Here is a 20,628-nt window from a genome sequence, read left to right as displayed (position 1 = left end):
TAATAGTTTTGTCTGCGAAGTAGCACTTTTTGGTATTCAGCTGGAGACCAGCAGCTGCGAGACACGTCAGGGCTTTGTCCAGTTGTTGCAAGTATTGCTCGCATGTTGAAGAAAATATGACGATGTTGTCAAGGTAACACAAGCATGTCTTCCACTTGAGGCCCCGCAGTACAGTGTCCATCATTCGCTCGAAGGTCGCTGGCGCGATGCAGAGGGCGACAGGCATGACACTAAATTCATAAACTCCGTTGGGTGTGGCAAATGCAGTTTTTTTTGGTCATCCTCGTGCATGGAAATTGGCCAGTAACCCGAGCGCACGTCAAGGCTGGAAAAATATTCAGCTCCTTGCAATGAATCTAAAGCATCATCAATGCGAGATTAGGGATATACGTTTTCAAGGGTTAATTTGTTCGGTGCACAGTAGTCGATGCAGAATCACAACTGTCTTTTTTGCAGACGAGAACAACAGGTGATGACCAAGGGCTGGTGGAGAGACGGATGATGTAACGACACGTGCTTGTCGATGATTCCACGTTCGGTAGAAGATACCCGGTACGGTCGGCGGCGGACAAATGCGATAAGCTGCCACTGAATTCTGCCCTAAAATAGGAGAACGAACGTCAAAGGAAGATTGGTGTTTGGACAATAAGGCAAGTAATTCTTTTGCTTAAGACGGAGTCAGGTTTTTGCTGATTGCATTGGCGATAGCCGTAGCAGGGGTAGCATCTGGAGGTGAGTGTGGTTGTACAGCACTGGTATTCACAGCCACTACGGAGACAGGTAGTGCGTTCGCGCCGCAAACTACAACAGCCCCTTTAGGAAACAGAATGGGCTCATCATTGCGTACAACGAGGAAGGCGGTGCCGTTAGTGAAACGAACAAGACTCATTGCTAGTGAAATGCCTTGAGATATGAAACGAGCTCATGGAGCGACTAGAACATCACAGTGATCAACAAAGTCTGATGCAATCGTACGAACTTGCTCATGACCAGGTGGCACTATGAAATCATCGATGGTTCACAGACGATGGTGTGACGAATATTGCGCATCGGTAACGTCGGTTTCTTGGATATGTACGAGGCGTTGGTGACAAGAGATGGAAATGGCAGCATCAGAAAGAAAGTCCCATCCCAAGATAAGCATATACGCGCAGGAAATCAATACGGCGAACTAAATATGGTGCCGGATCCTATCAATGGTAATTCTAATGGTGCACTGTGCTGATGGCTGTATTGTTAAGTCATTTTCACTACGTAAGACAGGGCCATTATAAGGTGTAGCAGCCTTGTGCAGACGACAACACAGATTCGCATGAATAAAAGAAATAGCAGGCCAGGTGTCCATCAATGCTTGAATAGGCACACCTTCAGCATATATTTTTTTAATTGTAACTTTCACATGCATGTAACAAAAAACTTCGCAAACACTTGTTTGGTCCCATAGCCTAGCTGGCTAGTAGAGGGACCAATTGTGTGACATACCTACATACTTGCGCAAGCGGTTACACAGCAACAAAGGACATCAAACTGGATACAATGTTTAAAATTAGAAAACAAAAAACAAAAAAAACACATGATTGAATTATACAAAGAAACATAGCGCAGAACATAGCTACTTATAGCACAGAATAATGATAGCACTAGTATAATAATAATAATAATCATAATAATATTAATAATACTAAATGACTATACAGTCGTAATACTTAGAAAGTTCGCATGAAGTGCATGCTTCATGGCCAATGAAAAATTTCTAGCCGCTTTCACATCAGTCGGTATCGCATTCCATATGAGAGCGCCGTGAAATTCTATGAGCCTTCGACCGTAGGCATTTCTGGCTACCGGTAAATTGAAACAGTGATTCGCTGCAGCTCTTGTACAGCGCGCAGGTAAGGTAAAGGTGCTTAATGGGAATGGATCATCACGTTTTATTATTCCACGCACTATATCAGCAACACTGGACACGTGAACAGAGTCCAGTGGAAGTACACGCATAAGTTGAAACAGTTGTTTAGCAGTATCCGTCCTGTTTGAGTATGTGATAATACGGACTGCCCTCTTTTGCAGGCGGCTAATATATTTCAAATGAGTTCTATATGTACTGCCCCACGATGCTATACAGTAGCTCAAGTGACTGTGCACGAATGCAAAATATAGGACGCGTAAAATCGATGCGCCAAAACATTCACAGGCTTTTAGTAGCGTGTGACACCCATATGCTAGCTTGGAGCATGTCTTTTCTATATGCGATTTCCAGTTTATATCCGAGTCAAATATGACTCCTAAGTACTTAAACGAGGCTACTGGCTGTAGCAGTGCCGTATCTAAAACCAAGTTGAAACCTGCAAAGTCGAGTTCTTTTTTCCTAGAGTGAAAGACCATGTATTTAGTTTTCTCTGTCTTGATATTTAGCTGGTTTCGTTTAAACCATACTAGTACTCTCTGTAACTCTTCGTTAATTTTACCTTCGATGTCTCCTAAGCTTTCACCAACAAAGATTAGCGCCGTAGCGTCTGCGTACATTAAAGCTTCTGAATATAGTAAGATGGAGGGCAAATCGTTAACGTACAGGGAAAAAAGAGTGGGTCCAATAACTGAGCCTTGTGGTATCCCAGAGACTATTGATTGAGTAGAGGACTCGACACCATACATCACTACTCGTTGCTGTCGGTCGGATAGGTATGATTTAAGAAGCTGGTGAATTTTGCCTTGAAAACCGTAGTCATGAAGCTTACTTGACATGATGTTGTGGTTGACGGAATCGAAAGCTTTTCTTATGTCTAAGAAAACTATGACGGCTACCTTATTGTTGTTCAAGGCTTTGTTAACTTGTTGGGTTAATACCAAAACTGCAGTAGATGTAGATCTGTGTGCTCGAAAACCATGCCGGTTTGAGCAAATTAGATTATGTTTGGATGCAAATTATGTTATCTGCGCTGATAGAATTTTTTCAAACATTGTATTAATTACACTTAGCACAGATATCGGTCTGTAATTTGAGGCACTTGATCGGTCTCCATCTTTGTATACAAGGACGACTTTTCCCAACTTAAGCTCATTTGGGTATATACCACAGTCCTGCCAGTGTTGAAACATGTGCAGCAAATGGTCTGCCAGAATGTCTATGTTATTTTTTATTAATTTAACTGTAATAGCATCGAGCCCAGCCGCTTTATTGGCATCTAGTTTTTTTACTATTGACATGATATGGGACATTTCTATCTCAAATATGGCGAAACTATCAGAAACTGGTCTTATGAGACGCATGTGATCTGTAGTGTCAGGAAACTGAGCAGCCAAAGCACCCCCGACGTCTGCAAAATACTTGTTAAAGCGATCCACCATGTCTTGAGTTATATCGTCAGGCAGTACACGTTTGTCTGAGTCAAGGCCAACTGCGGATTTTGCTATTTCCCAAATTCGCTTGGTGTTGCCTCCAGCCTCTTTGATAAGCTTAGCATAGTATTCTTTTTTCGTTTCCTCATTAGGGTGACTGACTTATTCTTATAGCATTTGAATTGATTTAAGTAATAGGCATTGGTTCTCTGCTGCTTCCACTTGTGATACCAATGGTCTTTTTGTTTCAATATTTCTAGAATACTAGGTGTCATCCAAGGGCAGAGTGGCTTGGCATACTTACTACGAGTTGTGGTGGTGCTTAGTGATACAGCATTTTTGAGAGAGCATATGAAATTACTGTATTCTATATTTACATCCTCGTCATACATAGCGCAATAATCGATTTGACTTATTTTGTCTCGTAGTAACTTACAGTCAATCTTTGTAGTTAATTTTCCCGTAGAAGGTTTCGTACAGAGAGGCTCATTTGTAAGGGTAACAAAAATAGGCAAGTGATCGGCAATCGGAACAGGAAACACACCAGCATGCACATCATTGCCAACATTGCAGAGGGCGTGATCAATAAGAGTGCATGACGTGTCAGTGATACGCGTTGGCTCATTTATGACATTACACAAGTTAAAGGATTTCAAAAGGAACGTGTACTCATTCGAGGTATCGGATGACAGGTCAATATTAAAGTCTCCAACAACTACAATATTATTCTAGTGCATGCAGGAAACTCCCATAAGCACAGACTCAAATTCCTTCAGGAACGCTTTGATCGAAAAACCGGGCGGGCGGTATACAAGGCCAATAACTGGCCCTCTTTCAATTTTGATAAACAGAGTTTCTATAGTTGCGTTGGTAACAGATGCATTAAGCAAGACATTGCACGCATTATTGTCCCGTATAAACAAGGCAACACCACCTCCTCGCGCACGCGACTTGCGTGGCTGCAATAGTAGCCTGAACCCCAGCATACTCATTGTTTTATCAGCCTTCAACCATGTTTCACTCAAAACAATAATATCGAAACCAAAGTCTAACCGTGCTATATAGGTGACCAGATTGTTTAAATTCCTGCGTAAACTTCGAACATTGCAGTGGAAAACCGAGAACTTATTATATTTGTGTTTTTTCGTATATGAAGGATTAAGCATATTTATAAATACAGAACTTAACTGAACACGAGCACCTACACAATCTTGGCAAGTGCACCATCAGATTGAATATGTTCAACCGCCGAGTTCTCAGCTTTTCTCATTAGAATCCGGCCCTGAGATACCCATGCAAACTTCCACTTTTTTTCTGCTTTCACCTCTCGAGCTTTCCTGAACAAAATCTTATTTTCTAGGCAGAGATGCTCATTGACATAGATGGGATCATTATGCTCTAAAGAAAGGTGACTCGTATTTAGCCTCGTCTTCCTAGCTGCAGTCAGAAATTTGTCTCGGGATGTTCTGGTTGCAAATCTTATCATAAAATTTGGTTTATCTTCATCTATTATTAACAACAAATTGGCTGGGCCCTTTAGAGGGGTTGCTGTCTGTCTGGGCATTAAAACTTTTCTCAAAAACTGCACCGGCTAGTTTTCCGAGCAGTATTTATAGCCAGAGGCGAGCGGTCGTAGAGGCGATGTTGAGCGCCGAAGAGGAGAAGAGGAGTGGGAGAGTCCTAAGCGGTACATCCGAGGTGAGCCGGATGGCGAAGATGGAGAAACCGAACGAGGTGAAAACTGGCGCTGCTAGTACTTCTTAGGAGAGGACATATAATTCCTTTCATAAAACCCCTGGCCCCAGTGTTTGTCCAGCTGGCATTTGGGACGATATCGTGAAATGTGGCCTCGAATGCCACAGCAATACTCTCGGCAAGATGAGTGCCAGGGGACGTAGAATGTCGGTGGATGTGGGACAGGTGAACGTGGAGCAAATGCGGTTAAGTTGGTTTGAGCAGGAACAGGATATGCAGACTGGGCCAATGCAGGTTGCATGGCAGCGATTTGCGCATGCTGCGGGTGGAGTTGGCAGCGGCGGGGGATTGTCAACTGAGGGAGGAAGCCATGGAAGGACGGCTCCTCTTTGATAACGTCGCGTAGACTAGTAGCCAAGAAGTGAGGCTGAAGGTCAGGCAGAGATGACAGTCCTTGAACTAGGAGCTCCTCACGAATCAAAGTACGGATCAAGGTACATAAATTCGCATGGGAGGAAGGCCGGATGTCACAGGTGCCTGGGTTCAGCCGGATGGCCTGCAGTTCATCGAGGTGTTGATGGGTCGTGATGACATCCTCAACAGTGCTGGGGTTTTCGACAGCCAGAGCCATGAAAAACCCCAGCACTTTCACGGTCATATCAGAGTCCACGCCGTCGCAAAGGAAAAAGACTTCTTCGATGTACGAAATGTACGTCTCACCCCAATGTAGCACACAGCCGTCGACTCTCCTCTTTGAGACTTCAGCGTGGATGTCTGGCTTCCCAAAAATCCTGCAGATTTGTTGAGCCAAGACAGACCACACAGGGAAGCTGACCTCGTGGTTAAAATACAGTCGAGACCACATATAACGGCCCCACTTAAAATGAACTTTCGCTTAAAGCGAACAATATCCGTGTGACCAAGAAAATATATATTGGTTCAATGGCACAAAATCACACTTACAAGGAACGTCTCCGAGCGCGGCTGATCGGTTACAGTGAACGGAGTCAGCGGTCTGCCGACTTCCCAGGAAACCAATTTCGACCATCGAACAGGCATCGGCGAGGTGCCCATATATTCCCTTGCCTCCGCGTCCCTCTAGTTGCCGCTCTCCCTGACTGCTGTTTGTTACGCACCCCTCCGCCCTTTGTCCTCCCGCTACTCTGAGCACCCCGCATTACCAGACGAGGCCCGTGTTTTCACACTGCCACCGATCTTTGGAAGACCCGTTGGCCATCTACCCTGTTTTTGATCGCTGGTACTGACGTTGGCGTTGCCGGCCTGGAGTGACCAGACCATTTGCCATCATCGTCGGCCACTGACTGTATCCGATAGTCTGCGTCTAGTGCACGCGTGTACGCTACCCCACCAACTCTGATAACTTGCGATTCATTTCGTGTTTAGGACTTGTTCTCGCTCACTTCGCACTCGACTCAGCATGCCTTCCGCGCGCATACGGAAGCGCGAAAACGGCAGTTAATTTGCGCAGAACGAATCGCGAAATATCGAAGTTCGTGAGGCCACGCGAACCCGCCGGTGCAACAAAATAATTTTTTGACCATGACCGCTAATTTTTTGAACACCGCTGCGCGCGCACATCCAGGCGGCCGTGCTTTGACTTTTGCGCGCAGAGGCACTCTTTCAAGTTTTTCTACGCGCGAGTTGCGCGTTTTGCGGACCTTTCAAGCAAGCTACTCGACTTACTTTCTTCCCGCTTTTTTTTGGTTTTCAAGGCCGCCCTCCTGCCATGTCCTCCCCTCTCTTCACTCGATCGCAATTCCTTGCCCTTCTTCTCTCGCAAATCTGCTCTCTTCTCTTGATCGCAACCCCTTCGCCTGTCTCCACTGCTCCGCGATGCCAGCCACGCTGGCTCGAGTCAGTTTCATTTTCTGACTAGAAACGGGCCCAGAGCTGTTCCACACGTTCTGGCATGTGTGTCGCGTGTGCGCGTCTTGCCCGCTCTTGGTGTGCGTGTGTGGTCATGATGCCTGACAGGAGGACTAGCATGCTTTTTCCTGCCGCTCAACAAATCGTCGAAAGTGTGAAGGCTTGGCTTGAGCGTAATCCGCGCGTTAGGTGCCCTGTTGTGGAGCGCTTGCTCATAGCTGTTGACCACCTGGCAGCCAACTTGCCGCTTCAGGCGTCCGGGTATTCAGCTGTGGAGATGGTGAATATTTTGTGGGCGACGGTGAAGACTACATGCGCGCGAAACTGTTTTCGCGAGGCCGACTTTGTCCACGTCGGGCCTGAAGCTTCCGAACAGCGGTGGCGATTTGTGGCAGCGCGTCGTCGACTCCGACCTGGGAGAGCGGGTGGGACATGGAGAGCGGGTCGGACAAAGAAAATGCTAAGACTGATGATGATTATGTAGAGGTGAAGAGGATGAAGAACAAACACAGTGAATACTGTGCTCACAATATACATACATTTTGATTTTATGTCATAGTGGTGGCCGTCCCCCTGACTCCAACCCCGCTTTTAATACCACCCCGAATTGCAGCGTAACCAGCATAACCGCAGGGGCGCATTTCACACACAGAAAAAGAAGTTTTTGGGAGAAACTGGCAGCAACACCCCCTGGCAGGTGCCCGATCTGTCGACACGAAGGGCCATGTCGGCGCAGTGCAGGCATAGGGCAATGAGCCCACTGCCTCTCCTAGTACACTGCATTTGGAGTGTGTGTCCCTATCCCTGTTCTTCTTGCATTAATCTTTTAATCCTTCAGTGTACACAGCCCGCAAGTAAAAAATGTGGGCTTAAATGGTGTTGCAAGGTCTTTTTAAGAAGTAAATTACAAACAAAACATAAGCTGCGTGCACAGCCCATTTTTCGTTCTTTTAATCTTTACTCTCCATTCTTGACCGTTCTCCACGGTATCGCAGTCACTAATCACTTACGCCATGTCAGTGTAGCAGTGTATGCTGACCAGCGCATCTTTTTTCACTATTGTTAGCAGCTGCTTGCCGAAAATTTGGTGAACTACTAGGCTAGATGTAGCCACTTAGACTTCCAAACCATCAATGTTGTCCAGTAACATGAATAACAGTATAAAACTCTATTCAAAAGGGCAACTTGCGAGGGTGGCATCACACCCTGAAATGTCGTTTTTGCCTTGCGGAGCACATTTCTCGCGCATGGGCCGCATTTAGGTTTAACTGCCGAACAGTAGGTGGCACAGTGCTCGGATGGGTTCACCATCACCATCATTACCATGGTAACGCCAGCAGCGACACTTGGCGGCAAGAATAGGTGACCACACAAAAAGATCAAGGAGTCTCTAGTGTTTGGTGGCTTGCGTAGATGGTCATCTCCTGCCGAGGTTTGCGGGATATGGTGACTGCGGGTCGTGTTCCATGGATCCACTCGTGGTGAGTCGGAAATTGGCAACGACGCCTTCGCATTAACTATTGTTTGTTGTTACGTTGATTGAGAGCATGGGAATATTTGGCTGCTCTAATCAAATGCTAGAACACTGCCACGCCTGCCAGCATGATAGATGCTCGTCGTCTGGCTGAGACGCTGATGTCTTGCCATTGTGCCATCGTGTTAGTTGCATCGTGTTCTTGTGTTGGCAGCAGCTGACTTTGTAACGCCCCTAGTCTAGACGCCTCCATCTGCCTTCCTTTGACTACAAACTAGTGGCAGCTAGCCCAGTGCCCATATGGCCGAGAATGTATGGTTTTATTTTGAACCACTAAACAAGTTGAGGGTGCATGAGGGTGAATTATATCTGCGCCAGTGGTGCAAACATTCAGTTACAGAAGATCGGATACAATGAGCTTTGATCTATCTTGGTCACAAGTATCTTCACTCACCTGCCCAGCCATAGTAGTTGGTGGTGCAGGGGCAGCAGTGTTGAGCATGAGCATTGGGGAGATGGGCAAGCCCTGTGGCTGAAGCACCAGTTGGCCGCCAGGCATTGGCTGTCCCAACACCTGCGCACAATATTCACGTGATGACACTGAGACAGGGCAGAGACACTAGGGAATGCAAAACAAAAACAAGTGACAGAAATTCCCACCCAGCACAAAAAGAGTTTGAAGAGAACCAGTTCTTTCTCTCATTTTTCATGGACTGGTCTGGCTGAGCGAACTATGCGTATCCTGAGGATAGTGTAATAGTAGCCCTAACTGCATGCATGCGATTTTCTAGCGGCAGAGAAAAACTTGCTCTGCCGCGCCGTCGCGACATCTGCAACGACATTAGGGTGGCTAAAATTGGGAGGTGTGATGAGCGGGGCACTTTTCGCTTGTCGGAGAGGGTCACTCGGCGCGCCGATGCCGCAAGGGGCGCTGATGGGAATGACGCGGGTAGGGAACAACGCACTTTCCTGTGTTTGCTGCAGGTGCGCTGGGATTTTCTTCGCAAGCAGTCGCTACATTGCAAGTAAGCCATCAGTCAGTGTATGCGCTAGGTCGCACTGAAATGCCAAAGGATGTCAACGGTAAAAAAAAAGACCCAGCGTTGGTGCTTTTTGCCTCGGTGCCGATAGTGTCGTTAGATCATGCATCGTACACTGCTGAGCGAAGTGACTCCCGCCTTGAATATTATGTCGCAGGCTACGTTGCGAGAAAGCGTATACTTAGCAATAATTGTGATGAGTGCAAGAACGCCTGTCTTGTCTCAAGAGAAAACGTGCCAAGAAATCTCCCAGCCCAGGCAAACAAGTTGTGCAGCCTGGGCGGACTTTCGTATTCGCCGAATTCTCTTTATAGGTACTCTCATCCTGAACCTTGAGGACAAAATCACTCGTTTCTTGAGCTCAGCATGTCTTCACGCCAAGTCGGCCATAGAGATGCTGAAGGGGATTGGCGAGACACAACAAATTAGCTGCCCAAAGCATGGTGCTCTCTTGACCAAAAGTGTGGCGCGATTTTATTGCCTCACTCGTATCCACTTTTTTTGAAAGGCATGAACCAAAAAGAAGACGAAAAGAAAGGGTGGAGAGTTAGGCCATGTGTACTATAGTGGCAGAGCATGAATACCTTGGCATGCATGAAAAGAAAGTTATGTTCTGGTTAAAAAAGTGTCTCCTCTATTTCTGCTGCTGGGGACAATTCTCGTGTCACAGGCTTCGTGGCATACATAAGTTTTAGCGCTCTTACAGCTTTACTAGTTTAAGTTAATGAGCAATTGTAGGCTGCTAAAACTTCTACGTTCGGAAACCGATAATTGAATGCAGGTGAGAATTTAAGCTGCGACTCGCACAAGTTTATCCGTTCGCGATGGAGCAGCGAAACGAGGCTCTTGTACCGACGTTTCTGCTCGTGGATAAAAGAGCTTAACATGCTCCAAGTAATATGAAGCCTTCCAGTAATCGCAATGTCTCGTAACACCTCTGCAGTTCTGCGGTTAGTAACCGCAATATTACGAAATCCACAGAAATTGGTGTCGGGTCTCACTCATATGCCTTCTCGAGGATTGTCTTCAGAGGCGAGAAAATATAGAGATACCTAAGCTACGTAAGACACTACTTGGCTTAAGTATCTTAAGTATTGTCATACATTCACTCAATAAAAAAGGTTTTCACTGAAAATAGGTGACCGCCATATAGCGTGAGAGCAGGCCCGTAGCCAGAAATTTTTTTTTTTTGAGGGGGGGGGGGGGGGCACTTGCTAAAAACTAGGAAAAAAAGAACCCCCCCCCCCCCCCCCCCAAGGCTATGGGCCTGCGTCAAACTGCGTGAGAGAGATTTCTGCGGAAAGCAGCGCGGGCTTACTCGTATGCCACCTGCGCAAGGGTACCCGCGCCTCTGCGTGCAGAGCTCCAAGCGGCATCGGAGCGCTTTGGGGATCAGTTTCAGCGGCCGCTTTTCAGACCTCCTCCTTCTAGCCACCCTAACCGCATGTCGGCGACCAAGTGTCATTGTTGCTTGACTGAAAACTATTGTGTTCATGCCCATAAATTGCAAATAGAAGTTTAAAGTTGATCGATGACTACATGTAAAATTTATTACTGTCTTGTATGACATAAGGAAGCCGCAAAAGCATTTCACAAACTTCTTTTTTTCGTAATCTTTGCTTTAAGAAAAACAGGCTGCCCAGAAGTGTACGCTACGTCGGCTATGACGCACTTCGCACGACAATTTCGCATTGTAGCAAGTGACCAGATTGTTACAAGCAACTGTCGAGACATCAAAACAAAGCTTCGATAACAACATTTACTACAAAATATGGCCGCTCTCTCACTCTCCACGTCGGATGAGAATGTATATAAAGGTAGTCAATACTTTGCATCCGTTGAAGTACGCGCGAATAACAAGCATCGAGAACAAATTGCAACTGATGCGAGGATCAGGGGCAAAGTTATGTTGCCAGAAATCGCCACGCTAGCTTACGGGCGACAAACGGCGGCAACGAATGGGCCTCCGCGACAGCAAATCTTGTCGTTCGTCACTGTCGCAAGGAAATCGCTTACATGCGGTTTGGGTTTAAGACAGAAACTTGGTACACCCGTTCTCATAAAAGTAGATGATAATTGTCTTCGTGTGTGCTACATAAGGCAGCATATAGAAGTGGGGAAAATCAGCGATGGCATGTAGGTTTCATGGATTTCAAAGTTGTTAGATAAACTGACCAAAATGAAATACAAGGACATTGTAGATTTCTTCTGTTCAAATAAACAATTTTCAGAGTGGTTTATGCTTCTTTAACTGAAGGGCTGTCATTGTGAGTTTTGTTACTTTGGCATGCTAGTCTCCTTGGTGTTTTGATGATATGAATTTCAGCTGAGAATCATTCTCATGGCTTTACGCAGTTTGTGACCCAAATACACAACCGCCTTGATTGAAATTTTTGCTGAGCAGATTCTTGTGGATGTTACTAGGTGCGCTCTGAATTTCAGGGCCTTCGTGGCCATTGGTCCGCTGATGACAGAATAGTTGGCTACAGTGTCGATGAGAGCTGTGACGCTGTGGCTGTCTATAAGAACATCGAGGTTGCTAGTTCGTCGTCTTGCGTAGCAGTTAGGTCATGGCGTCGAATCATGGCTATGTTGGCTCATTTCACTGCTTCTATGTTGTATTGTCAGGTCTTAGGGCTGGGAAGTTACGACTTCAAGGGCCTCGTTTGGCTTGTGAAGGGTTCTTTAGATTCCGTTGCAACTAGGTCGGCATATACAGAGGATCTTCGGTATTTCATCGTACAGCAACAGCACCTTGATCGGTTGCTGCCCTTAGCTTTCTAAATATGAACGAGGCGACCGGCCTTGGACTGGGCCAGTGTGAGGCCGAAGCTGCGGTAAGATGTAGCGTAGAAGAACAAGAGAGCTGAGTTACTTTGTATGTATTCATTCTAAATAGAGAGGGCATGCAAGCACGTACTTAAGAAAGCGGTCAGGACACCACAGACACCAACTAAAAACTGAAGGTGTACACAACAGCGAAAAAGAAAAAAAGGCACGAGAACTGATCTGTGCATGCCGATGCATTATTCGACCCTATAGTAAATCTGAAACACGTGGAGTTCAACGTGAAAAATAACTGCCAAGGTATTTGATTTTATGTTTATGCAAGTTCATCGACGGTTGGCTCATGCATGTGCTACCACTATTATCGATATTCCATGCTTCAATCATCAAACGCACTTCTTCATTCTTATGCAGGTACAAAACTGCGCATTCATTGGACACTGGTAGCCACTTACATTCTAAACAATGTAAAGAAGGATTAGAAAGTGAGCCTCCGGTTAGCAATCTCTTGCGTTCCAATAATCTCTGGTTAATGCAACTTTCTATCTCAACGTAGAAGCGGCCGCAGCTGAAACTACGCTTGTATAGCAATCAGTGAATTTGTTGATGTGTTTTACGAAACGAATATCTGTCCTTTTCCTGTCTTTTACTCACTCATTCTTTTTCTGCATTGTGGCACAAGCCTTACTTAGCTTATTGCAGTTATGCTAGCGAAGTCGTCCGATACGAAGGAATTTCTGGAGCAGCAAAATTTTCATTTTGGAGCACTTCGGAGCAAAATTTTTCAATTTCGAGCAACCTGGAGCAGCTAACTTCAAATCTTGGAGAACAAAGCCAGTTGCATTTACACTCAAAGACATGAAAAGTTATTCTGGGGCTCTCGCCAAGAGCTAGAAATATTTAGATTCATTGCAAATTTCATGAAGCCGATAATATTAGAAGTACTTCCTATTTCAGTTGACGATGCAAGAATAATGACATCATGCTGCTGAGAATTCTGAAAAAACGTGTTCAGTGATTAATTTTCGTAGCAAATAAACAGAATACTGGTTGAATAGAATCGCACTTCATAAAATAACGATATAAATATACCTATGTGGTTATCAGCACATATGGTAGAGAAACGCTGTGACGTACAATGCTAGAGACTCACACAGTGCCAAGTGCATTTCTCTAAAATGACTTCAACAATAAAAGAAGATTTTTTGGGTTTTTTTTTCCACGACTGATTAGACTGCTGGGCGTAATGTGATGTCATTCAGCTAGTCTGAGAAAGCCCACCTCCTTCGGCACTCATATTTGTGCTGAAACCACACAATTTATCAAACTTCATTTTCCTTTTGCAGCAATATTTTATGTGGCTAGGGCGTTCTGTCTATACTAAAGAACAAACAAACAACGCTACTATGTTTTCTAGAAAGAAGTGCATAAAAAAAATCTCACAGGGTACTTTATGCATACGCCTACAGCTCGACAGCAAGATCCATATTGTTCTTAATGGGATAGCAACCATATGGAAATTCTCTACTAGTTTTTTCCGTTGCAAAGAGTGTAGCCAGCAATTTTAAAAAGTTCAGGTGGGGGGCCTTGCACCTTGATCTGAAAGAGGGGAGGGGGCAGGCAAAAGGTCATTTTGCGCTATGTGTGTCATGGTAAAAAAAAAATTCCACACGATCCAGCTCGATCCCGATGTGCCCCCCCCCCCCCCCTCCCACACCCCGCTGGCTACACCACTGGCCATCATGTTTTGTGTAATGTGCCAATCTATAAACGTTGGCCCATCGTGTTTTACCGCGGGTAAAAGAGCGCGAGCAAGGGCGACGAACACGGCTAAAGCAGAGATAAGAAGAACCGACCTATCTCCTTTGCACTGAGGGCAGACGCGATAATATCACCCCACATGCCAGGTCTCTCATCGATTGTTACTCGAGCAGAAAGGAATGAGCGGCCCGTGTCCAAGGAGCAGGAAAGAGCTAGGAATGCGAGGTGGGAGAGCGCTGTTATGAACTTTGACTTTAAGGACGTGATCGCTGGCGCACGTGCTCTTTATGGCTGGCATACTCTTATACCTTGTACTCTCAATGCGAACAGACTGCGCGAAAATTGCTTGACTTTCTAGAGTGGCTATAAAAGATTATACACTGAGCCTTGATCACAAGGCAGCCACGGCATCATCGTGCCATTTCAGAGGTCCATTTGTACGTGCTGTACAAATAGAATCACTCTTGTCTAGAGCAGTGAAGTGCATGCTTGTAGACACTGTTGTTGGTCGCGACTTCTATCTCACATTAGCTACAATAAGCTTCCGCTATTGCTTACATTATAGTGCAAAGGCCTAACACCATGTTTGGCATCAATACGACGTGTCTCATTACCTATTTATGAAGAAAACAATAGCTAAGCAGCTGGCTAGGCGCTCTAGACAAGTATGATTCCACCTGTACGAGTATTGGCGTGCAGGAGATGCTCCTGGGGTCTTTATTCACCTAAGCCATGGCTATTGAACGCCACGCGTGCAGAAAGTTTTTGCGAATGCGGCGAGTGCACGGACCTTGGAAATGGCAACCCTGCCACTAGCGCTTCTTACGAATGACGTCAAGCCTTAATATTTGGTATAACAAAACAATGTTGGTTTTACATTCATTGCTAAGAGTGTAAGTGAAACTAAAAAACTGTATCTTTTGGATCTAATATTGCATAACTCAGATAAATTCTGGCTAAACAGAAAATGATCACTCCAGTTGCCGAAGCAGTTTTCGTGCTTTCATTTATCTAAACGCAAAGCAGGGGTTAGTAGCACAAAAAGTTTACAAACAGTCTCATTATGCCTCAACAGTGTTGCCATTGTGGTCTTCTGATTTGGAGCAATTTTCGGAGCAGCGCGAAATTTTCATTTTGGAGCACTTTGAAGCAGCAAAACTTTTATTTTGGAGCACATTGCAGCAGCGAAATTTTTGTTTTGGAGCACTTTGGAGCAGCAAAACTTTCCACATTGAAGCACTTTGAAACAGAAAATTTTCCATTGTGGAGCAATCTAGAGTAGCTAACTTCACATCCTGGAAGAGGAGCTATTCACATTTACAATCAAGGGCATGAATAATCATTTTGGAGCTCTTGTCTCCTGTGAAGAGCTAGGAATATTTGCATTCATTTCAAATCTCATGAAGCCTGTCATCTTATAGGAGCACTCCCTATTTTAGTTGACACAAAAATAATGGCATCATTATGTTGGCCATTCTGAAAAAACTTGTTCAGTGATTATTTTTGCAGCAAATAAACAGAATACTGGTTGAATACAATTGTATTTCATCAAATACCATTTATAGTGCTGGGCTTAACATGACGTCATTTAACTAGTCTCGTAAAGCCAACCTGTTACGGCACTCATCTTTCTGTGCTGAAACTACACGATTTAACAAACTTCGTTTTCCTAATGCAGCGATGTTTTATGTGGCTAGGGCATTCTGTCTATACTCCAGAATCCCCCTGTAGTGTTCTAGGAAACAGTGCATAAAGAAAAAAAAAACCTCACAGGGTACCTTATACATGTGCCTAAGACAACTCTAAGGCAAGAGCCACTTTCTTTTCATTGTGATCGCAATCACAAGGACATTATCGGCCGGTCTTTGCCATCCCCAGAGGTGTAGGCAAATTTCGTTTTTTTTTTTTTTGGGGGGGGGGTGGAGCTCTGAAGCTCCCACGCCCCCCCCCCCCCCCCCCGGCTATGCCACTGGCCATCGCCGTCATGTTTTCTTGTAATATCCCAATCGATCACATCCTCCATGCATCGTGTGTTTTACAAGTGGGCAAAAGCGGGTGAGCAGGGGTGACCCACGAAGCTAAAGCAGAGATAAAAAAGTCACAGTTTCGTCACAAGGGCAAAGTAATGAATGCGATGGCAACAACTCGGAATGTAATGCTGAGAACGGCAAGCAGATCGAATTGTGCAACACGTTGCTCAAGCACGAAAACGTTTCACACAGGACGAGAGTGAGCTAAAAACGTTTACCGATCAACACTTAACGTGCTGTTTAAACAAAAACAGCGCATGAAACGCAGTCACAAGTACAGATGAGTGCTAACTAACAAGTGTCCCAGTTATACTTCGGTGTGTATAAAAAGCATGCTCTTTTCGCAAACGGGGCCGGTGCAGCCAGAGAAGTGACCTTTGTGTTGGGCCTGGCAACTAATGAACTAACGCAATCGTTCCCGTGAAAGCAGAAGGCACACGCTTCTCTCTAACGAAGGAAGCTTGCGCGCACTTGCATCTATCCCCCTCCATTCACGGGGCAATGTACGCATGGAAGGTGACGTCTTGGGCGGCTATTTTTTCTTTTTTGAGTTTTCACAGACAAATACGTATACATATGCTGAAGGTGGCGGCAGCAATGGCAAAAAACTAGCCAAGAATGTCCATATCATTGCTATCGCAATAAAAGAGCCTACCTACCTCCTTTGCACAAAGTGCAGATGTGATAGCATCACCTCGTGTGCCAGGCTTGCCATAGATTGTTACTAAAGCAGAGAGGATGAACCCGCCACCCATCTTCAAAAAGCAGGAAGGAACGAGGAGCGCAAAGGTTGGGGGGGGGGGGGTGCGTTGTTATGAACTTTGGGTGTGATCACTGGCACTCGTGCTACTTCTGCAGGCATTAAAGACGGCTATTACAGCCTTCTATCTTGTACTGTCAATGCGAACAGTCTGTTGGTAGCACAATTATTGCTAAGTAAAACTAACAAATACAGTTGAACATACTTATTACAAACCTTCATATAACGAATTCCTCTATATAACTTAGTTTTTGGATTCCCCGCCGTCGCTCCATAGAAGCACATTTGCGACCTCTATGTAACAAAGTAACAGCAGGAGACATTTTTGATATAACGAATTTTCCCCCCGGACTAAACTATCTACAATTTTCACTCCGTATTTTGGCATTTTGGTGCTTGTGCGCGCACGAGCTTATCCTTCAGTGGGGAGAATCGCGCGCCTTCGACTTAGACCGGAACGATTACTTGTAGTTGTCAGGCACACAAAGATCACTTCAATCTCTGCACAGGCACCGTTTGCGATAAGAGTGCACTTTCCAAACACAGCGAAGTAACAAGGAACTTGTTAGTTCGCACTCATATCTGTACCTGTAATCACATTTTGTGCCTAGTTTTTTGTTTAAACAGTGCGTCAAGTGTCGAGCGGTAAACCTTGTTAGATCGCTCTCGTCCTGTGTATGTTGTTTTCGTGTGTCATTCGTGTGAGAGCAGCGTGCTGCATGTTTAGATCTGCTTGACATTCTCAGTTACACTTCAAGTTGCTGCTATTGCATTCAATGCTCCGCCCTTGCAACGAAACTGTGACTTTTCTTAATTTCGGACAACCGTATCGTCACCACCGAGAGGATAGCGGACTAGGCGCTCATAGAAGCTCTCCGAGACCATGGTAACGACAAATCTTTGGGGCTCGACTAGTCACGCCCTTCCGTCTAGCGCCGGGAGTTCGCAGGCTGGCAGCCTTTGCGATTAGCCAATTAGTTCTGGCAACTCGAACACGCGTTGAATGCAATGCAATGAACGTGATAGAAAAAAATTGTAATCATAAGAAGTAAAGCTGGCAGCAAATATCGAAAACCGATATCACGGAACTTCTGCAAAACGCTGGTGTGAGCAAATACGGCCACTCACGGGAGAAGTGCTCTTTTCATAGAGTCCCTTCGTGTTGAAACAGCACTGATACTCGCTGAGATAGCAAGCGTGCCAGCGATCGTGACTGCCCTTAAAATCTAAGTTCATTATTGTTACTGGAGCGATCTCCCCCCTCCCTGCGTTGTTTCATGCTCGTTCAAGACGGGTGTTTTACTTCCTGTTTGAGCATTCGACGGCAGTTCTAACACACAGGAGATGTTATCTTATGCACTTTGAGGCGATAGATAAGAATAGGCCGACTCATTTGATCTCTGCTTCAGCAGCGTGCGCTCGCTTTTACTTGCTCCTGAAATTTACGATGCGTGGGAGCATGTTATCAATTTGGACTTAAAGCCCGCCAAGAGTGTCTATATATTTGCTATCACAATAATAAGGCAGATTTTTTACTGTAAAATAAATGTTTTGGGTTAGCCCTGTCTTGAGTCCCTCTTTTGTTTAATTTGCGTGTTTACTTTCCCAATTTTCGTATTGAACCTGCATATAACAAAATCCTCTTTATAACGAATTTTCCACGAATACATCAATTTGGTTACATCCAAGTTTAACTGTAGTCTTTTTTGGACACGATGGCTTATAATTCGGATGAATGCTGGCTAAAGAGACAATGATCACTCTGATTGCCGAAGCAATTTTTGCACTGTAAGTTATCTAAACGTGAAGCAGAGGAGAGCCTCGAGATAGCACGCTTGCGAATGCACCCTTCAAGCGACACAGCTTCTGCCCCCCCTCTTCCCAAACAAACAAAAAAAAAACGAAGCAACGAATGAAATGACGTGATGTTTAATTTTTTTAACCGTCAGCTATTGACCTTGACAAGCAATAGGCGGATGTTTATCAAGGCGTAGCCGTTTCACCGTGGGCTTCCGATGCATGACCTTTAGCAACCTCGAGTTCGAACACTTGTTATACTATCTTATATGCTTTAAGTACAGTAAATGATAAAACTTGACATATGCTATAGGTGATCACTAGCAATCTACGGAAAGTCAAATTCTGCTACTACTTAAACCTGTTTTCAATCTTTTTAAACCAAAAAGAATGGCATTTGCACAGGCCTTGTAGAAATAAAAGAAAATATTGTACAGGTTAGTTGAGTCATGGCAAATATGCTCACTTTCCTTTATGATATGTGACACTGAACTTGATTCGAAATTATTCGTCCAAAATTTCTTTTCACTTCGAATTTACTTCAAACCTAAAATTCCCTATTTGCACAAGCCTACTATGTTCACATCTATGGATATACAACATCAGCACACATTAATGCATTAAAGAACTCGTTTCGCAGAAATCACGGTGTTGTTGTCATTGTAGGCTTCGTTGATTGTGAGTGAAAAATAATTTTATGCGTGACTGAGAAATCGGGAAAGATGCAAATAAAATATGAAATAAAAGTTTCTGGGCCTGAGTGAGAATCAAACCCAGGTCGTTTACGTGACAAGCAAGTGTTCTACTACAGAGCCAGGTGTCTGCTTAGAAATACAGTGACAATAACACTTTCTGCTTGGAAATGCAGTGAAAGTAACTTGCATGCATTACGAACACATGTGTCCTGTATACATGCTTCACAATGTATCATGTGATGTCGCAGCAATAATGTGTGGAACAAGCGTACACTGTGATCCGTCGTCAGACCATGCAATTATCATGAATTCACCCACTGCAAAAGGCACTAATTTTACTGCACCTTTTTAGTTAAAGTCACATAGTGGGTGCACAGCTAGTTCGAAACAATTTGACGTGCACAAAAGACCTTATACAAAATTGCTGCCATCTGTCGGCTGTTGTGTGCATAGCTGCCATGTTAGAGGCTGAGCGCGGTACAGTACGCACATGTTCGCGTGTTTACGTAGACGCACACATAAGGCGTATCAATGTGAGGCGTGTATTGGCTGATAATCACAACGCCAACGTATTGCTGCGTCTCTTACAGCACACAGAAAGTAACTCGGAATGCTGAAGAAAAAAAAAGGTAAGCCGTAAACTTGGTTTCCTGGTTTTTTTTTTTTGAAGCTGATGGCGTTTTCAGCATGAGCTGCGGCAACTGCTCCTGAAATACATGCTCGCGCTCTCCTTTCTAAGCAAAACAATACGTGCAATAGCATTTGTACTTGTGTTCCCACAAATTGCTGCATGCCTAATCCAGGCAGTTTTTGCAATGTTTTTGCTAGCAGCCGTTTACCAACTGCAGGCGATATGTACGCTTTACGCAGAAGCCACTTTCACGCAACGGGCTTTATGGCGGCTAATTTAACGTGCCTGCATCTCATTGCATATGCCGAGCACAATGAATGCTTCAAAAAACGTGCCTAGTCATCCCACTAAACTGCTGCTTGTAACACTCGAGAAGAGAGGAACAGAACAGCACAAAAAAAGAACGCTTTAGCACCATTGCTCCCTTCTCAGAATGAATCAATGACGCGCACTTGCTTCTGATTGAGCGTGTGCCGTTTCCTTAAGTGTAATAAACAAAACACATTCAACGAAATGTAGGCACACGCAATTCGCTGGGATAAAGTTTGTTGCGTGAAGGCGACTTTAGCGTGAAATGTACGAGTCGCCTTCACTTGGTAAACAGTTGATAGCGAAAACGTTGCCAAAGCTGCCTTGCTTTGGCGTGCAGTAATTTATGTGACCATGAATACTAATGCTATTGCACGTCTTACTTGCTTAGAAAGGAGAACACAAACACGTATTTTGGGAGGAGTA

At 44.8% G+C, this 20,628-nt stretch overlaps 1 protein-coding gene and 1 long non-coding RNA gene across 3 annotated transcripts in view; one reads left to right on the top strand and one right to left on the bottom strand.

The window, feature by feature from the left end:
* LOC119177742 (uncharacterized) overlaps positions 1 to 20,628 on the bottom strand; it is a 285,269-nt gene that overhangs the window by 116,644 nt on the left and 147,997 nt on the right. For both annotated transcript variants that reach the window (XM_075865074.1, XM_037428915.2), the window contains exon 9: positions 8,847 to 8,966. In XM_075865074.1, the coding sequence (XP_075721189.1) occupies positions 8,847 to 8,966 (120 nt within the window). The remainder of the gene's footprint in view (positions 1 to 8,846; positions 8,967 to 20,628) is intronic.
* Positions 14,010 to 20,628, top strand: part of LOC119177745 (uncharacterized) — a 145,493-nt gene continuing 138,874 nt past the window's right edge. The window contains exon 1 of the long non-coding RNA XR_005110616.2: positions 14,010 to 14,205. This is a non-coding gene — a long non-coding RNA (uncharacterized LOC119177745). The remainder of the gene's footprint in view (positions 14,206 to 20,628) is intronic.

Source organism: Rhipicephalus microplus, chromosome 1 (assembly GCF_043290135.1).
Source record: "Rhipicephalus microplus isolate Deutch F79 chromosome 1, USDA_Rmic, whole genome shotgun sequence".
Classification (NCBI taxonomy): domain Eukaryota; kingdom Metazoa; phylum Arthropoda; class Arachnida; order Ixodida; family Ixodidae; genus Rhipicephalus; species Rhipicephalus microplus.
This window is presented reverse-complemented; position numbering and strand designations above follow the sequence as displayed.